The following is a 20,021-nucleotide window of genomic DNA, read 5'->3' as shown; positions in this document are numbered from 1 at the left end:
GCAAAAAGCACCCCGCAAAAAAAAACGAAGTGTGCATGGCCCCATATCACTGAATGGGTCAGTTTGCGATCTGTTAAAAAAAACAGATAGCACACTGAAGAGTGCTTGAAGGCCAACTTTATTTTTTTTGTAGGTTCCACTGGACATATTGGACTACGTCGTAGATTCGGTGGACTACTGCGATGATCTACGGTTTTTGTTTAAATAAAATGGTTAGTGAGGATTGTGTGGGGGAGTTTTTATTTCAATAAAAATATTTTCTTATGTCTCTATTTTTTTAATACTTTATTACTACCTTAGTAATGCCAGTTGTCTGTTTGACGACGTCCATTACGAAGGTGGAGCTTAATGTTAGCCAGTAAAAAGGCTAATACTAACCCCGTTATTACCCAGGTACCCACCGCCACCAGTGGTATCGGGAAGAGCTGGGTACCATCTAGTACACAACCATCAGTTGTGATTGTTGAGCACTGGGGTGGCCGCAGGCTGGTATTATGAGGCCGGGAAGAGCCAAAAAAGTGACTTTTCCCACCCTGGCAATGCTAGGCGGCTGCTGCTGTGTTGTATCTGGCTGGTTATAAAAAAAAATATAAAAAATAAGGGGGGGACCTCACGTTTTGTTTTTTTTTAAACGACGCGGGGCCCCCCCACAGTTTTATAACCAGCCAGATACAACATAGCAGCAGCAGCCTAGCATTACTAGGGTGGAAGGCCCACGGTTTCTAGCTCTCTCGGCCTAATACCAGCCTGCGGCCGCCCCAGTGCCCGGCCATCAAAACAGATGGTCGGGTACTGGATCATACCCGGCTCTTCCTGATACCCCAGGTGGCGGTGGGTACCGGGGTAATAATGGGGGGTTAGTGCTAGCTTTTTACTGGCTCACACAAAAACTCCCACACACAATCCTCGCTAACCATTTTATTAAAAACAAAAAACGTACATCATCGCAGTAGTCCACTAAATGTACGACGTAGTCCAATAGGTTCAGCGGAAAAAAATGGCCGCGAAAAAGAAGTGTAGGTCACTTCTTGGGTAGTTTTTGGAGCAGTTTTCCATAGACTATTGAAAAAAGCTCCAAGAACGGCCGTAAAAAATGCAGCGAAAAACACAGCGAAAATCGCAAGTGCTCAAAAAACGTCTGAAAATCAGGAGCGGTTTTCTCTTGAAAACAGCTTCGTATTTTGAGACGTTTTTGACTCTGCGTGTGAACACACCCTTAGCCTTCTTCTCTCTCAGTCAGCCTGGATCGCTGTGAGGAAGAGTGAAGAGGGCTATAAAGCTATATTCACATCAGGTGAAAAACAGGGCAGTTAACAATGGATTAACTGTCAAATTTTCCTAGCTGTTTTGTATCAGTGAATCTCAAAATTTGCATCCATTTCCCGGCCGTCTGACCGTTTATAACCGCCATTTGCCATTAGTTTTTCACGGCCGATAAAAAAATATGGATGATTCTTACGTTTTTTTTCGTCCCAGCCACCTGAATACACCACAGTGCCTATGTAGGTAGTGCCATATTGCCCACTGTAGATAGTGCCCACATAGATAGTGCCCACTATAGATTGTGCCACAGTGCCCCAGTTCCCACTCTAGATAGTGCCACAAAGTGCCCATGTAGATAGCGCCAGTGTCCCCTGTATGTAGTGCCCATATAGTGCCTATGTAGATAGTGCCACACCCCCTGTATATAGCACCACACCCCCTGCAGATAGAGCCAGCCCCCAAATAGAACCACATAAGCTCCCTCTAGGAGCGGAATCCCCAGTAAGAGCACTCTGGCTGTGGACTCCGCTCCTAGAGGGAACCCCTAGAGAGCACTCTGGCCGGTGATTCCGCTCCTAATTGGAACTTAGGTGGCGCTATATATGGGGGGGGGGGGGTGATACAATTTACAGGAGAGGTGACGCTATGTGCAGGCGGGTGGCACAATGTCATTGGCTCCCTCTAGGAGGGGAATCCCTGGCCAGAGCTCCCTGGCCGGGGATTCTGCTCCTAGAGGGAGCTTAGGTGGCACAATCTACAGGGGGATTGTATGTGGCGCTATCTAAAGTGGGGGGGGGGGGGTGTATTCCAGGGCTCTCAAAGCCCCTTCAGACATGAGTGCAGCGCTGCTTACAATGAAGCAGCACTGCACTCATTAAACCCTGTTCCAGGCTGCCAACATTTATATACGTGATAACTGCACGGGGCATCGGCAGTTGGAAAGTATATAGCTGTATGGCAGTCGTGAAGGGGTTAAGCACAGCAATGGCATCATGTTTGCGTGCTGACCTAGCATACAGGAGGAACGTAACATACGAGGTGGCAAGCTCAAATTTAACATTTTTATAGGAGACACATACCAGACACTGTATCGATCACACTTCTGTCTCTGCTTGTAATGAGAACACGGCACTGGATGTCAAATGCTTTCAACACCCAGGAATCCCAAACATCATCCAAAATTAGGAGACACCTACAATAATGATATTATAAATAATAATATAAATAACACAGTACATAAACAAAAACAACAATAATAATACTAAAATATATAGCAAAAGCTTTTTATACAGTTCCTCAAGATAGTTTAGTACAGCCTGGGTGCAAGCCAATGGGGGACATTGCATGTATGTACGTGAAGAACTGACCTAAGCCAAAGAGTAATTGAACGTAGTATTCATTCAAAATAGGCTAAACTAGCAGTGGACCACAAGGTTCTGTACTAGGCCCAGCTCTTTTTAATTTTGCAATCAATGACCTTGTGGATAGAATTGAAAATAAAGTTTACATAATTGGAAAAAATGGACAAGGGTGTAGAAAATCTGTGCCGTGAAAATCTACAACTCGTCCCTCAAAAGCCCTCAAACAGCTATATGGACAGAATTTTTTTTTAAAGTTATGGCTTTTTGAAGGTGGGGAGGAAAAAAATGGAAGTGAAAATATGATTATTATTTTGTATCTATAGCGATTGTGATAAAGGCCTAGGTTGGGCCGAAACGTCCACAACAAAATCGCCACAAACCACATGACGAATTCACATATTCAATACAATAAAATTATTTTGAAAATCGAGGAATACTAGAGTGCTTTCAGGTTTATTTCTTGGATCTTCATTGTGGGTTTTCCAGCCCGAACCTCTACAGCACCAATATAGCGCAAATTTCAGGAGTGCATCCTTACATATTGATAAATATGAACATAGCCTTAAACTGCCGATTGCTGAAAAAGACATAGCATGTCAAAGGGAAAACTGTGGTATCTGCAGTATTGTATTACAGCTAGCTAAACCTTGCACACAAAGTGACTATCAATTAGATTTAACCTCTGGAATACCATCTACAGCAATTCGTCTCTGCAAGTGTCACGTGGTGATAAAAGTGAAAGGTTAAAAAGGGGAAATGTGGTAGATTTCATCGTGGGTATATTCAGTGTTGAAACAAAAGAAAATAGTTTTCCGACTACCTGGGATATGAACGCATTATAAGCTGGCGCAGTCGGTCTCTTGCTTCCTCAACATTCAGAGGAGGTCTCTGTGAATACTTGCAGTCCTGATCCAGACGAGTACACAGATTCTGCAGCTTCATCAGCAATCCTGCTTTGTCCTGTTTCCCAACAGAAAGCCAGTGCACTCCCCCGGGAAAACAGCCTGGACAGAAGTACAACCATGAATCGATAAAAGGATACTTGCATAATGTTTCAAATGTGTTTTCCGACCGTTTAAAAAAAAAAAAAAAAAAAAATTACAAAAAAAGACAGAAAAGTACCTATGCTGCCCTATAATATTGCTTTCTTTGGATGGGATCACCATGTAAAGGACTACAGTTCCCATGATTCCTCTCCCCTCTCATATTGCCTATATTTACAGCTGCCTGCATGTCTCTCTATTACAAGGTGTAAGGTAGAGCTGTTAAGGTATGCTCACTTATTTTCTGACGTTTTGCGGGCCGTAAACCCCCGAAAAATCGGAAGAAGGACGCCTCCAAACATCTGCTTATTTATTACAATGGGAAAAACGGCGTTGTGTTCCGAAAAAGAAGTGCAGGTCACTTCTTGGGACGTTTTTGGAGCCGTTTTTCATAGACTCTATTGAAAACCGCTCCAAAAACGGCCGTAAAAAAAAGCAGCGAAAAGTGCAGTGAAAATCACGAGTGGCTTAAAATACATCTGAAAATCAGGAGCTGTTTTCCCTTGAAAACAGCTTCGTATTTTCAGACGTTTTTGAGTTTGCGTGTGAACATACCCTTTATATTCACTGTCTTCTCCTGATACACAGCTCTGTACTATCTGCTGCCCAGCATGTGAAGCACAATCCCTCCCGACAGGGAGGGGGCAGAGAGCAGTGGAGATAGGAAGCATGTGATCTCTAGTACTATAGGGGGGGTCTGAGGGCAGTGTTTACTGTACAGAACATTGCACAAGCCAGAGATAAACACCAGCAGTATGTTAATGGGACTGCATGGGAGAGTGGCTTACACGCTCTTTAGCTACAGACAGCACATTAGTAAATGACTAATCTTACTGCAGTTAAACCATATGCACAACATTTTTAAAACCTGGTAAACCCCTTTAATATTCTAACCGTAAAATAGCAATTGCGTACAGATTCATACTCACGATTGACCATTCACACTATGCACCATGCGTTGATGCCTATTCTTTAGTGGTAAATTCCCATCTTCAGTTATTTGAGTTGGAAGAATATGGGACACTAGTGTAATGCATTGGTAGATCGACCCCAAAGTTTAATAGCACATGAACACAGTGTAATAATACAGTTAATGGCCTAAAGGGGTATTCCAATCTTAAGCATTTATGGAACAATCCCCAAGATATGCCATAATTGGCTGATCTCTGGGGCACTCACCTATCGGGAGAACAGGGGGTACAGTGACCCTCGTTCACTAATTTACCAAGCAGCACTGTCACCTGACAGTCATCACAACAATCACATTATTGCCATGACTCATTTAGCTCTGTGTATACGGTTAGGCACATGACCTGCCGCTACACGATACACGGTGCAGCCACCGTTCTGCAGCTTTGTGGGTTTCTTATACAACACTGCAGAATAACGCCACTTAATGGCTGCTATAAAAACTCAACGCACGGTCCTTTTAGGGGTTTATACTGCTGCAAAGAAACAATCACAGCATTTTTATTTACATTACATTTTGGCTGGTGTAAGAGATAAGTGATAATCTGTTACCTTTTAGAATACTGTGGTCCCTGAGTACTTCAGCAGCTAATACTGACTTGCCACAGCCTGCCATGCCATACACCGTCACCCAACCGGACTCATTCTTCAATCGGTACAAGTTGTCCTGGATTTCCTTTACCAGCATTTTCCGAGAAACAAACACAACTGGTCTCTGTGGCACTCCCCCTTCACATAAGGCGGTTTTCACTAAAATCAAATATGACCATATACAATATTATCCATACACTTAAAATAAGGTTTTAGAATTATTTGAAAGAAAACTATGTAAGGGCGAAAAACAAATAATCAGCTACGTGTCATCATTTATAGGAGGCATCATAGACTTTCTTCAACAGTGATAAATCTGATTAAATACTGGATATAATAGAACACCAGGTGATGCATGAATATAAAGTCATTCTAAATATACGTCTGCAGTGGAGACCCGTGGACCTGTTCATCATTTCCTTTTTTTTTTGCTAAATATACTTCCCTCCAGCTTTTGTTTCATGTAAGTTTGGCTAAAAGGGTTTCACAGTTTAACTCCTTGGTTAAAGTGGATCTGTCAGGTATATATGTTGCATGAAGTAAGGGGGTACACAGTATGTTCAGTGCCTACGCCGAATGTGTTCATAGGATATAATTGGTCTCACTAATGCCAAAACAGTGTAAGACGATATACAGTATTTTTCACTGTATGGAAAAGCACAGTCAACTATACCACGTGATATATGTATTACACAATGGGAGAGGTATGCAACTAAAGTGCACAAAATTGTATGCGTTAGTGCTATACGCTTGGTGCCAATCCACAAATGTGGTGTGAACAGCAATATAAGAAGGTTCATCTTTACAACTACTAGTATAGAGGTGTACTCCCATTCCTGTGCAGCCAGTCTCAGCGGAAAAATTTACCTTTGCTGACAGTTTTAGTGTGGAACCAATGTTAATTTCTGATGATACAATGACTTTAACCCTCTTCCCGCTGCAGCCACTTTTGACCTTCCCGACAGAGCCTTATTTTTCAAATCGGACATGTGTCACTTTATGTGGTAATAACTTTGGAATGCCTATCCAAACGATTTGGAGATTGTATTCAAAACAGCATTTAGAAAGTTTCTTAACCCTTCAGGTGTTTCACAAGAATTAAAGCAATGTGGAGATGAAATTTACAAATGTATTTATTTTTTGCAGAAATTCCTATTTAATAAATTTTTTATCTGTAACACAAAAGGTTTTAACAGAGAAACGCAACTCAATATTTATTTCCCAGATTCTGCAGTTTTTAGAAATATCCCACATGTGGCCCTAGTGTGCTAATGGACTGAAGCACCGGCCTCAGAAGCAAAGCAACACCTAGAGGATTTTGTGGCCTTCTTTTTATTAGATTATATTTTAGGCACCATGTCAGGTTTGAAGAGGTCTTGTGGTGCCAAAACAAAGGAAAGAACCCAAAAAAAAACAACATTTTGGGCACTACAAGACCTCTTCAAACCTGACATGGTGTAGTGAGCATTTTGACCCCACAAGTGCTTTATAGATTTTATTAGAATTTGGACGTGAAAACAAGATGTCGTTTTAGCTAAAAAAAACAACAACATTGTGCACTAGGAATAAAGAAGAAAAAGCCCCCTAACATGTGTAAAGCAACTTCTCTGGAGTACGGAAATACCCCATATGTGGGGATAAACTGCTGTTTGGGCACAAGGCGGGACTCAGAAAAGAAGGAGCGCCATTTGGCTTTTGGAGTACAGATTTTGCTGGATTGGTTTCTTGGCACCATGTCGCTTTTGCAAAGCCCCTAAGGTACCAGTACAGTGGACACTACTTAAAAGTGACTCCATATACATAACTACGCCCCTTGAGGAAATCATCTAGGGGTGTAGTAAGCATTTTGACCACACAGGTGCTTTTATAGAATTAGGCAGTGAAACTTTTGGAGTGCAGATTTTGTTGGATTGGTTTTTTGCAGAGCCCTTGTGGAACCAAACCAGTAGAAACCCCATTTTGGAAACTACACCCCTAAAGGCATTTATTAAGGGGTATAGTGAGCATTTTCACCCCACAGGTCTTTGCACATTCCGCAGCGCAATAATTTATGGAAAAGTAAAAATTTAAATTTTTCCCTAGATATGCCAATTCAGTGGCAAATATGTCGTGCCCAGCTTGTGTCACTTGAGACACACACCCCAAAAACTGCTAAAAGGGTTCTCCCAGGTATGCTGATAACATATATGTTGAAGTAAACAGCGGTTTGGGCACAATGTAGGTTCAGAAGTGAGGGAGCGCCATTTGGCTTTCGAAGCATGGATTTTGCTTGGTAGTAGTTCTGTTTGGAGTTTTACTGGTATTTCAGTTTAAAATGTGGGGCATATGTTAACTGGGCAGAGTACATCAGGGGCATAGTCAAGTGGTATAATAATCGGGTAAAAAATACTAATAATAATAATTATCCATAGATGTGTGTTACACTGTTATCAATCCTTTCTCCACAGGCCAGTGTCGTACTGATAAATTTCCTTTCTTATCCCCCTTTGGTCCACACTCCGCACCTTTGCAATTTGGGCAATTTTTGCTGGGAAGTGTTGTCCTGGTATAATATGGAAACCCTAACTTCCAGCAGATATGTTTGAGGCCTCCCCCTCCCTGGTTCCCTAATTTTAGGGCCTTGATAAATTACCTCTTGAAACAGAAGAAATGTTCCCCTCAGGCCGGCACAACTGCATATTTTTTATTTCCTGATTGGAGCCTTAACTTATTTTATTTTTTCATAGACGTAGTGGTATGTGGGACGTTTTTTTGCGGGACGAGCTGTAGTTATTATTGGTACAATATTGGGGTACATGCGACTTTTTTTTTTTTTATACGGCGTTCACCACGCGTTATAAATTACATGTTAACTTTATTCTGTGGGTCAGTACAATTCCGGCAATACCAAATTGTCGCCATGTTGTGAGAACCATAACTTTTTAATTTTTTCGTCTACTGAGCTGTATGAGGGTTTGTTTTTTGCGAGACGAGCTACAGTTTTTATAGGTACCATTTTTGGATATATGCAACTTTTTGATCACTTTTTATTCTAATTTTTGTAGGACAAAGTGACCAAAAACGAAAATTCTGGCATTGTTATTCAAGGTTTTTTTTTACGCCGTTCACCACGTGGAATAAATAACCAAATATGTGTGGTTTATTTCTTTTATTCAATAATACCTATGTAGTGCAATGTATTAGATCTGTCAGTCGTTCACTGACAGCAAGCCGATTAGGCTTCGCCTCCAGGCGGGGCCTAATCTGCTTCAGTAATGGCAGAGCAGGAGGCCATTGTTAGGCCTCCTGTTGCCATGGCAGCAGTGCAATCACATGGCAGGGCCGCCGATCTACTACTAACCTCTAAGATGCAGTGTTCGCTTTCGATTGCTGAATCTAACAGATTATTGGCAGGGATCGGGGCTAGCTCTGGTTCCTGACGTTACAGGTGGATGTCAGCTGTAACATACAGCTGACATCCACCGCTGATGACGCTGGCTCAGCTCCTGAGCCGGCGCCATCAGAGGCCTTTTAGGTCCCACCTCTGGGCTAGTATTAGGCCTCCGGTTGCCATTGCAGCCACCGGCACCCTGGCAATTTTATTGCCGGGGTGCCAATGAGCTGCAAACCCCTTAAATGCAGCAATCGCTTTTGACCGCTGCATTTAAGGAGTTAATGGCGAGGAACGAAGCTAACTTCGGTCCACGCCATTACAGCAGGGTGTCAGCTGTAACATACAGCTGACACCCGGGGATGGTGGCACTGACTCAGCTTCTGAGCGGATGTCCACCATTTGTCGTAAGGATACGGAAAAGTGCGGGAAGCACTAGCTTTCCATGACGTATCCACACGACAAATGACAGGAAGGGTTTAATAAGCGATTATTTTTAACTTCCTTTTATACCAAAGACTTTACACACTACAAAATGTAAGTATTCCCCATCACAAGAAACAGATAAAGTAATATATATACTATAAGCCCATTAACAGCTGTGATTAGCCCCGGATTTCAACCATAAAGATAAACCAACCCACCATATGATGTAATACCATTCGATGAAACTTTGCCACTTCCGAATAAATCGATGGAAGACGCCTCTTTCAGAAGAGCAGCCAAGTCTTTGTAACCCTCATGTAGCAGAGCATTATAAAAGGAAACAAAGGCATGGTTGTCTTTGCTGAGAATTATCTTGATGAGCTGATTTGCTCGGTCGACTTGAGTAGCCTATTAAAATATAAAAGATCAAATAACTTTCACTTGTAAGAACATTTAACCAACCAGTTGATACAGTAACAGCTTCTGGCTGATGCTACTTTCAGCAGTGTGACACTATCGAGAAAATAACCTGAAATGTATGATAACCTTATCAGGAATGAAATTTACTATTATTTGTCAAGTAATTTAAAGTGAACCTTCACTTTTCAGCATCTTTGCCAAAAACGTGAAGCTTAAAATAAACCAGGAAGATTTTTTTATAAATACCATTAGGAAAATGCATCAGTTTTTCTGCAGGACCCGAGGCTAATAAAACTGCTGGTCAGCAAGTGCACAATGTCTATATAAGACTAGGACTACACGGCGAAAACAAGTTGTGCGGCCAAAGACCGAAGTGTCGCCAAGCCAGCCTTGTAGTTAATGAAAATTAATGTGGCCGCATTGCGACATGCAGGTTCGGATCTATTGTGATTGATGTGTCACGGTTGCAGCAAACCTCGGGTCACAACGCAGCCACATCGCCGTTCATTACCGGTTGAGCAGGCAGGGTGACACAGCAACGTTTGGCCGCGTGAAAGTGTGTTACAGTCAATGTTGCTGTGCCCTACACTAAGAGCTCTGTAACACATACCGATAGCAGACACCTGCCACACCGCCACTCTGAACCACACAAACATGGGCTAACTCAATGTAAATAAATAGACCACTATGTTGTAGAATGGCTTCGGAGGAATCTTGGAAGCCCATCCTGAAAAGGGTTTTCTCACTATTAACATTTATCATCTCTCCACCAGTCGATAGAACGGAGTATCCCTTTTTCTCCTCCTATGGATAGTCGCGGTGGGATGGAGTGGTGCAGAGCCATGGTTGACCTCCTATTGCACTCATGATCGGTCATTTCTACATACAACTCCTCACCATCAAATGGAGTACAGGGCTACCCTGCTCTAGAGGCACTAACGGTTGGACCCCCACCAATCTGACATTTACTACCTATTCTGTGGACAGGTTTTTTTTTGCCTGTGTATCCTAATGCTATTGACAAAAGCCATACAGCTGACCGATCGTAGAACTATACAAAGGTTAGCTGTGCGGTATGATACTTGATCTGCAGCTCTCTTTGCATTTACAAGGCGAACTTCAGTGTAGCTTTGGGCTTATTGATGCAGTATAAATAATCGGCAGATACCTTATTTTTTACCGTTTCCTCCTCCTGTGGTGAAATGACCTCATCACTTATCATATGGTCCATGATGTAGGAGGATCGGATATCCTTTGCTAACACTGCTTGATTCTGAAGAAGTAAGCTTTTGGCTCTTTCATCCATTTTCTCATCTATTTTCTAGTATTTCTAAATAACTTGCAGTTCTCAATTCACTTCCAGTCAAATGCGAACATCAGCATAATACTTGCTACCTGTACAAAAAATGATAGAGAAGGTAAACAAATTGACAGCATCTAGTTAGGGACTCAAACGCAAAACATTTTTTAAACTTTTAATTCCAATCAGCAAACGGATACACAGCAAGTCCTGCTCTCAACCGAGACGTGTATACAATTATATTCCGTATATAGACAATGCAGTTGTATCCACTTCTCCGCTGAAATCAGGAATAGTTTTGGGTTTGCTGCCTCAGAATTCACTGACAGCAAATAAAAATCTTGAAAATGTTAAAAAGTTGAACCACAAAGTTTATTAAAAAAGTTATAGTACTTAGGGCTTATTCAGACGAACGTATAATACGTCCGTGCTACGCGCGTGATTTTCACGCGCCTCGCACGGACCTATGTTACTGAATGGGGCCATTCAGAAAGTCCGTGATTTTCACGCAGCGTGTCTGCTGCGTAAAACTCACGACATGTCCTATATTTGGCCGTGTTTCGCGCTGCACGCACCCATTGAAGTCAATGGGTGCGTGAAAACCGCGCACGGCACACGGACGCACTTCCGTGTGCTACAGTAGTCAAAACTATGAATGAAAACAGAAAAGCACCACGTGCTACACACATAAAAACAGAGTGTCATAATGATGGCGGCTGCGCAAAAATCACGCAGCCGCGCATCATACGCTGCTGTCACACGGACCTTTTGCAGACTTTTTGTGCGCGCAAAACGCCACATTTTTTGCGCGCGCAAAATGCACACGCTCGTGTGTATCCGGCCTTAAAGGGGTTTTTTCATCTCAGACATTTATGGCATATCCATAAGACATGCCATAAATTTCTGATAGATGCAGGTCCCATGGATGTTTCTCGAACTCCCATTGACTACTAAGGAAACAGCGAAGCTTAGCGAATTCCAACCACTTCTGCACCGATTCCTCGTCTGAACGTGGCGGCCATCTGACTAGACAGAGACAGTGTCAGGGAACCCCCAATCTCAAGATAGGTGTTGGTCCAAGCTTTGGGACCCAAACCTATCAGACAATTATGGTGTGTCCTATTGACATACCACTTTAACTTATACAGTGATTATGTTTATTTTACATAAAAACCTTTTTAAAGCGGCACTGCTAGGATTGGGGGGGGGGGGTGAGCACCCACTTATGCTGCTATCTACAACTTTAGCATACTATTATCTCACCTGCCATATTAGCATCAGTAATATAGCAAAACAGTATATCTAATCGTGCTCCCCTGTTATAGGTGCTGTAATATTTCGCTGAGCTACTACATTACTGATGCTTATAACAGCAGAATTCACAGCGGGTTACTAACAGTAATATAGCAGCGCAGCGAGATATTCTTGTACCTGTAATATAGCAGAATAATATCACGATTTGTGACTGATGCTACTCATAGTGTTCTCTTTTTCACTCCCCTCAAGTCACTGCCTCTCTTATTGGTCTGTCCATCTCCATATCCTTCTATCAGCAGTGCTGCATTCTGGGAAGGACATGGGGCCGATTGACCAATCAGACAATCGGTGAAGTGGGAGATTGTGGGAAGGAAGCAGCTCTATGGGCACAGCACGGAGTACTTATTTCTTAAATTCTGCTCCGGTACTTAAGCTGGCTATACACATTAGATAAAACTCATCCAAACCCATCAATTTTGGTGGGATCGGCGACCGACAATCATTCGAATTCAATATGTCTATTTCAGTGCTCCTGTGGGAGATAAGCCGCTGATACAGGGGTCGAGTCCCCTCTCTTCATTCAAATAAACATAAACCGAGCTGAGTGTGCACGTTTAGGGTATGTTCACACGTAGTCAACAAAAACGTCTGAAAATCCAGAGCTGTTTTCAAGGGAAAACAGACCCTGCTTTTCAGACGTTTTTTTACCAACTCGCATTTTTCGCGGCGTTTTTCGCGGCGTTTTCGCGGCGTTTTTTACGTCCGTTTTTGGAGCTGTTTTCATTGGAGTCTATGAGAAAACAGCTCCAAAAACGTCCAAAGAAGTGTCCTGCACTTCTTTTGACGAGGCTGTATTTTTACGCGTCGTCGTTTGACAGCTGTCAAACGACGATGCGTAAATAACAGGTCGTCTGCACAGTACGTCGGCAAACCCATTCAAATGAATGGGCAGATGTTTGCCGACGTATTGTAGCCTTATTTTCAGACGTAAAACGAGGTATAATACGCCTCGTATACGTCTGAAATTTGGCCGTGTGAACATACCCTTACGGTGGAGTTGGAAGAAACAAGCGTTCAGCCGACAGCTAGATCATATGCATGTCCACCTTTACTTCCAGGCACGACGATGGGTTGTCCAAAATGACGTCATGATTTCACATGACAGCAACGGTTAATTGCAAACAGCTGCCGTGGCGATTTGTCCATAGTGACTTAAAGAGGCTCTGTCACCACATTATAAGTGCCGTGTCTCCTACATAAGGAGATCGGCGCTATAATGTAGGTGACAGTAATGCTTTTTATTTAGAAAAACGATCTATTTTTACCACTTTATTAGCGATTTTGGTTTATGCTAATGAGTTTCTTAATGCCCAAGTGGGCGTATTTTTACTTTCGACCAAGTGGGCGTTGTACAGAGGAGTGTATGACGCTGACCTATCAGTGACCAATCAGCATCATGTACTCCTCTCCATTCATTTACACTGCACTAGCGATATAGATATATCACTATGTGCAGCTACATACACAAGCCCTAACATTACTACAGTGTCCTGATAATGAATACACATGAAATCCAGCCTGGACGTCATGTGTACTCAGAATACTGACACTTCTGACTCTTTTCTGTGAGATTTCCAGCAAGGGAAACGAAATCTCGTTTACCTCGTAATCTCGCGAGATTACGCGTGTGTCTTGCTGGAATCTCACAGAAAAGAGTCAGAAGTGTCAGGATTCTGAGTACACATGACGTCCAGGCTGGATTTCATGTGTATTCATTATCAGGACACTGTAGTAATGTTAGGGCTTGTGTATGAGGCTGCACATAGTGATATATCTATATCGCTAGTGCAGTGTAAATGAATGGAGAGGAGTGCATGATGCCGATTGGTCAGCGTCATACACTCTTCTATACAACACCCACTTAGTCTAAAGTAAAAATACGCCCACTTGGGCATTAAGAAACTCATTAGCATAAAGCTAAAAATCGCTAATAAAGTGGTAAAAATAGATTGTTTTTCTAAATAAAAAGCATTACTGTCACCTACATTACAGCGCCGATCTCCTTATATAGGAAATAGGGCACTTATAATGTGGTGACAGAGCCTCTTTAACGTCCTGCTACAGCAATGGCCTGCCAACGTCACAAGACATCACTATAGACAACATGTCAACAGACTGGGAAGTAAACACCGGAGCAGAATTCCACAGGTAATTAGGGGACAAAGTTTATTATTGGTCTTTTTAAATGGTTTCCTGATGGACAGAAAAAGGTTTAATCCTCAAATGACCGCCATTACACCTTTCACAGTCAGTCATTAAGGGTACCTATGCCACAGTGCTTTTCATGGCGCTGTGTCATGAGCCCAGAACACAGAGTCAAGCTCCTACTCTGAGGGTGTGTTCACACGCAGAGTCAAAAACATCTCAAAATACGGAGCGGTTTTCAAGAGAAAACAGCTCCTGATTTTCAGACGTTTTTTGTGCCACTCGCGATTTTTCGCTGCATTTTTTACGGTCGTTTTTGGAGCTTTTTTCAATAGAGTCTATGAAAAATGGCTCCAAAAACGTCCCAAAAATTGTCCTGCACGTCTTTTTCGCGGACGTTTTTTTACGCGTAAACGCATTGAAAAAAGCTCCATCGGAACAGAACGGCATTTTCCCATTGAAATCTATGGGCAGATGTTTGGAGGCGTTCTGCTTCCGATTTTTCGTCAGTTTTTCGGGCGTTTACGGCCCCGAAAAACGTCAGAAAATAGGCCGTGTGAACATACTCTAACAGCTGGGATATCGGCTGTTTAATCCCTTACATGCCATGGTCAATTGCGACTGTGCCATCTAACAGGTTTCAGACGGAGGGCGTTCCCTCTGTTACCCCTCAGCACCCCTACGATGCAATTGCAGGGTTGGGATGTGTTCGATTGCAGCCGGGGGACTAACAAAGGCCCTCACGTCTGCCATCAGTGTATACAAGGGCAGGGCCTAATAGAATACTTGTCAGTTTAAACTGACAGGCATTGATTGCATGGTGAAGTCTTGGGGGTCAGTTCACACGTGGCGTAAATACTGCGGATTTTCCGCAACAAACTTCATTGCGGCAAATCCGCAGCATAATACAGTAGCACCAGAGTGGATGAGATTTGAACAAATCTCATCCACACACTGCGAAATGCTGAACGAAAAAAAACGCTCAGAAATTATTTGGTGCGTTTTTTGAATCCGCAGCATGGTCAATTGTATTTGCGTAAATGCTGCTTATTTGTTGCGGGATCTCATTATTGAATTCAATGGGAGGTAAAACCCACAAGTGGCGGAATCGCAAAAAAACGCAGCCCAGGAAAAAAAAAAATCTTATACATACCCAGAAGTCTGTGTTTCATCCAGGTCGGCTTCCTGGGATGACGTTACATCCCATGTGACCGCTGCAGCCAATCATGGGATGAAACCTCATCCCAGGGCTGCGGAGCATCATGACGTCAGAGGGACGCATCGCCATGATAAGTATCCTATTTACTATATATGTGCAGATTTCCACAGTGGACATTCCGACCAGAAAACTGCGCCACAACTTGGTTAGCTTTTACACAGCATATCCGCCCTTTGTGAACACACCCTTAACGCCGAAGGACGGATATATCCGTCCTCAGCAGCTGCTAGTTCGCGCAGGAGGACGGATATATCCGTCCTGTGATGGCGCGGGTACTGTCACTGTACCCACGTGATCAGCGGCAGGAGCATGGCTGTTATACACAGCCTGGCTCCTGCTGCAACTGCCGGAATCGAAGCGCGCTCCGATTCCGGCAGTTTAACCCATTAAATGCCGCTGTCAATAGTGACAGCAACATCTAATGTGTTTGACAGAGGGAGGGAGCTCCCTCTGTCACCCGATCGGCGCCCCCGCAAACAAATCGCGTGTCGCCGTCGGGTTTCCATGACAGCCGGGGGTCTAACAAAGACCCCCAGGTCGGTCTTCAGCATCTGCCTGTTAGGCGATGCCGGAGGCATGACCTAACAGGTTGCCTGTCAGTTTTACACTGACCGGCAATAATGCTTCGGTATACTAAGTATACCAAAGCATTATATATGCGATCGGCACATTGCATAGTGAAGTTCCCTGGTGGGACTTTAAAAAAAAATGTCAAAACAACGGCAAAATTCTCTCTTTTCTCCCATTCCCCCCATAAAAAATAAAATAAAAGTTAATCTATAAGTCCTATGTACCCCAAAATAGTACTAATGAAAACTACACATTGGCCCGCAAAAATCAAGCCCACATCGACGGAAAAATAAAAAAATTACGGCTTTTGGAATGCGGCGATGCAAAAACAAGTAATTTTTTTCTAAAAGGGTTTTTATTGTGCAAACGTAGAAAAAAACATATAAAACCTTTACATATTTGGTATCCCCGTAATCGTGCCGACCCATAGAATAAAGTTAACATGTTATTTACGCTGCATAGTAAACGGCGTAAATTTATAACGTGAAAATTAATGCTGGAATAGCTGCTTATTTTCAATTCTCTCCTAAAATAAAGTTAATAAAAGTTAATCAATATGTTATAAGCAACTAAAAATGGTACAATTACAAAATACAACTCGTCCCGCAAAAAACAAGCCCTTATAAGGCTATGTCTACGGAATAAAAAAAAAGTAACGACTCTTGGAATGCGACTGTGAGAAAACAAAAAATAATCCTTGGTCATTAATGTGCAAAATGGCTGGTCATTAAGGGGTTAAAGCAAAAAATAAAGTTTATAATAAAAAAATGAAATATCCCAAGGTTAAAAACTTAAAAACTATTTTTTCCCCTTAGAATATGCTTTATTAAGAAAACAGATCTACACGTCATTGGTATCGCCGCGTCCGTAACGACAGGAACTATAAAACTAATATAATGCCACACAGTGAACGCAAAAAAAAATATTCTGCTATCTGTTTATCCTGCTTTCCAAACAAATGCAATAAAAAGTGATCAAAAGGTTATATCAATAAATACTAAAAGATGTCCCGGAAAAAATAAGCCCTCATACAGCTATGTTGGCGGGAAAATACAAATATTATGGCTTTTAGGATATGGCGACTAAAAAACAAATACTATTTTTCAATGTGTTACAAAAGTAGTAAAACAACAAAACAAAAACAAAAAAAAAACTATATAAATTTGGTATCACCGTAATCATAACGACTCAGGCTGGGTTCACACGACAGGGTCCCACCCGAACCCGAGTGTCGGCCGGTAAAATCTGCCATTTTGCCCGGCCGGTTTGCATAAAGTTTTGCATCTGTTCCGGGCCGGGCAGATCTGGGCAGTGACATCAGCGGCAACTCCTGAAGGGGAATCCCCATGTGTTCGGGGATTCCGCTTCAGGAGTTTCCCCTGATGTCACTGCCCAGATATGGACAGAGACATCAAGCGCTCTGTCCAGGAGCGGTATCCCCTAAAACACGGGGATTCCGCTCCTTCAAGGAGCTAAAGTGGGGCTAGCACATAGCAGAGCGGGGAGATACCTCCCTGCTCTGCTATAGTGGCGTCGCTACAGTAGTAGCAGCCGCAGCTAGCGACGCCATCGAAGGTGTCGCCGGGCCAGGGCGCTTTTAAAACAAGCAGGGGAAGGGAGCCAGCGCAGTGCTCCCTCCACCTGCTGTACACCCCGGCCCTGCCACACAGTGTACAGCCATTCGTCCGAATGGCATCAACTCCTCCTCCTCACATGCACTCTGCGCTGTGAGGAGGAGGAGATAGAGCGCAAGCGCCGGAAAACCCGGCCGTCACTCGGGACACATTCCGGTGATGGCCGTGTATTACCCGGCCCCATAGACTTCTACGGGGGCCGGGTAAACGGCCGAAAATAGAGCATGTCCTATTTTTTGACGGCCGGTTTTCCCGGCTGTCAAAAAATCGGTCGTGTGAATAGCCCCATTAGGGGTCTATTATTCCTAATGCAGCCGGGTGCCGGCCGATTTATGAACGGGAAACCCTGTCGTGTGAATGAGGCCTTACATATGGATACAGGGGAATAATAATAAAAAAAGGACCAGGAAGTAAACACCACAGCAAATAAAAAAGTTACAGCTTTTCAAATGTGACAAAAAGATTTGCTCGGTCAAGGCCCAAAATAGGCTGGTCACTCAAGGGTTAAGGGGGTATGGGGGCCATGTGCAGGACCATGGATAATGGTTGTAAGAACTACTACACTGTTTGGGGAGTGAAGTAGATTAATTAGGAAGTTCCCCCACATCTAGCACTTTTCTATGTTCCCTATACACATCTGACTGATGAGATCTATGGTGTTAGATGATTACATTGCAGCAAGAGACGAACTTCTGTCCCCCATAGATACATATATATTCCATGCATTGTACAGTGACACAATAGCGGAGCCCTCAGTGGATGACAACTAATGCGACTCCTGGTAACGTGGCCTGTTCAGTCCCAGCTGCTCATATACAAGTACTGCCCACCAGCACGAGAGAAAACCCTGCGACTTATAGTCCTACGCCCCAGAATACACTGTACTACCCCTGACCGCAAATGCCGCATACATCGCATAGCCTCACCTGTAACTACAGCTTCTTATTCACATTCTGCCGCAACCACGGGCTACGGACTACAACTCCCGGCGTGCCCCAGTATCATGACGTTTCCACCTTTCTTTTAACCTCTTAATCACCGGATGCACAGCAAGGCGTGGTATTGAGAGTCTTATTTTATCTACACAGATAGGCAGGAGTTAATTATCAGCACCGCTAGTCATTTCCTGTAGCTGCGCTCAGGGAGCTGGAAGCTGCTGGAAGAGCGTCTGTAATGCCGGTCGAGCTCATATACGTCTTCTTACGTCATGTCTTGTATGCTGGAGGGTCGTATAATGCGAGGGGGAACTGAGGTTATTGGTGTTGTGGTGATATCCAATGTCACGGGTTATGTCCTGGCATGTCTCCAGGAGTCATATAGTAACATGACGGGACAAGTCTGGAGATTATCTTTGTAAACAACAGGCCAATGTATTGAATGGCAGCTCTTCAGTCTACCTTTGGCATATACGTATATGGTCTTGTTTTCCATGTGCTGGTGTTTAACAATTTTAGGCTCTGTTCGCATCTGCGTTGGGGTCCCATTCTAACGTTCCGTCAGAACGTGAACCTGAACTGATACAAACGGAAACCAGAGGTTTCCGTTTCCATCACCATTGATTTCAATGGTGACGGATCCGGTGCCCATTCCGTTTGTCTCTGTCGTGCACCGTATCCGTTGTTTTGCCAGAAGCAATAGCATAGGACTACGCTATTGCTTCCGGCAAAACGACGAATCCGGCGCACAACAGATACAAACGGAAACCATGGGCACCGGATCCGTCACCATTGAAATCAATGGTGATGGAAACTGAAACCTCTGGTTTTCTTTTGCGTCTGTTCAGGGTCCCGTTCTGACGGAAACCTCCGGCGGAATGTCAGAACGGGACCCCAACGCAGATGCGAACAGAGCCTTATCTGATAAATGACACTTCTTTCACATCTGCATTGGAGGCTCTGTTAGGCTTTGTTCACATATCCGTTAGGGCTCCATTCTGACGTAATCTTTCCGTCGGGATGGTGCCCTGACTGACACACGGAAACCATAGGGTTCCGTTTCCATCACCACTGATTTCAATGGTGACATCCGGTGCCAATGGTTTCCGTTTGTATCCGTTGTTTTGACTGAATCAATAGAGTAGTCGACTACGGTATTTATTCCGTCAAAACAACCCCTGCACAACAGAGACAAACTGAAACCATTGTCACCGGATCCGTCACCATTGAAATCAAACCTACGGTTTTCGTTTGTCTCTGTCAGGGCTCCATTCCGACGGAAAGCTCAGACGTAACGGAGCACTAGCACAGATGTTAACGAAGCCTTATCTGCGTCGGCGGCTCCGTTAGAGGAGCATTGGTTGCAGATTCTGCCGTAAATCCTGGAAAACTTAATGCAGCACCAAATGCCTGAAATCATGACGTCAATTGTTTCGTCATGCGCAATTGATGTCTGTC

At 43.4% G+C, this 20,021-nt stretch overlaps 1 protein-coding gene across 2 annotated transcripts in view; it reads right to left on the bottom strand.

Moving 5' to 3' along the window:
• The window catches only part of APAF1 (apoptotic peptidase activating factor 1), a 78,855-nt gene extending 59,854 nt beyond the window's left edge, over positions 1 to 19,001 (bottom strand). The window contains exons 1-6 of one of the 2 annotated variants that reach the window (XM_075856715.1): positions 18,555 to 19,001; positions 10,612 to 10,838; positions 9,242 to 9,431; positions 5,189 to 5,386; positions 3,445 to 3,628; positions 2,343 to 2,455 (exon numbers count right to left, since the gene is read on the bottom strand). In XM_075856715.1, the coding sequence (XP_075712830.1) occupies positions 2,343 to 2,455; positions 3,445 to 3,628; positions 5,189 to 5,386; positions 9,242 to 9,431; positions 10,612 to 10,749 (823 nt within the window). In that variant the 5' untranslated portion in view covers positions 10,750 to 10,838; positions 18,555 to 19,001. The remainder of the gene's footprint in view (positions 1 to 2,342; positions 2,456 to 3,444; positions 3,629 to 5,188; positions 5,387 to 9,241; positions 9,432 to 10,611; positions 10,839 to 18,554) is intronic. The other variant, XM_075856714.1, reaches the window with a different exon arrangement.
• Between the last annotated feature and the right edge of the window lie 1,020 nt (positions 19,002 to 20,021).

This window comes from Rhinoderma darwinii, chromosome 3 (genome assembly GCF_050947455.1).
Source record: "Rhinoderma darwinii isolate aRhiDar2 chromosome 3, aRhiDar2.hap1, whole genome shotgun sequence".
NCBI lineage: Eukaryota > Metazoa > Chordata > Amphibia > Anura > Rhinodermatidae > Rhinoderma > Rhinoderma darwinii.
This window is presented reverse-complemented; position numbering and strand designations above follow the sequence as displayed.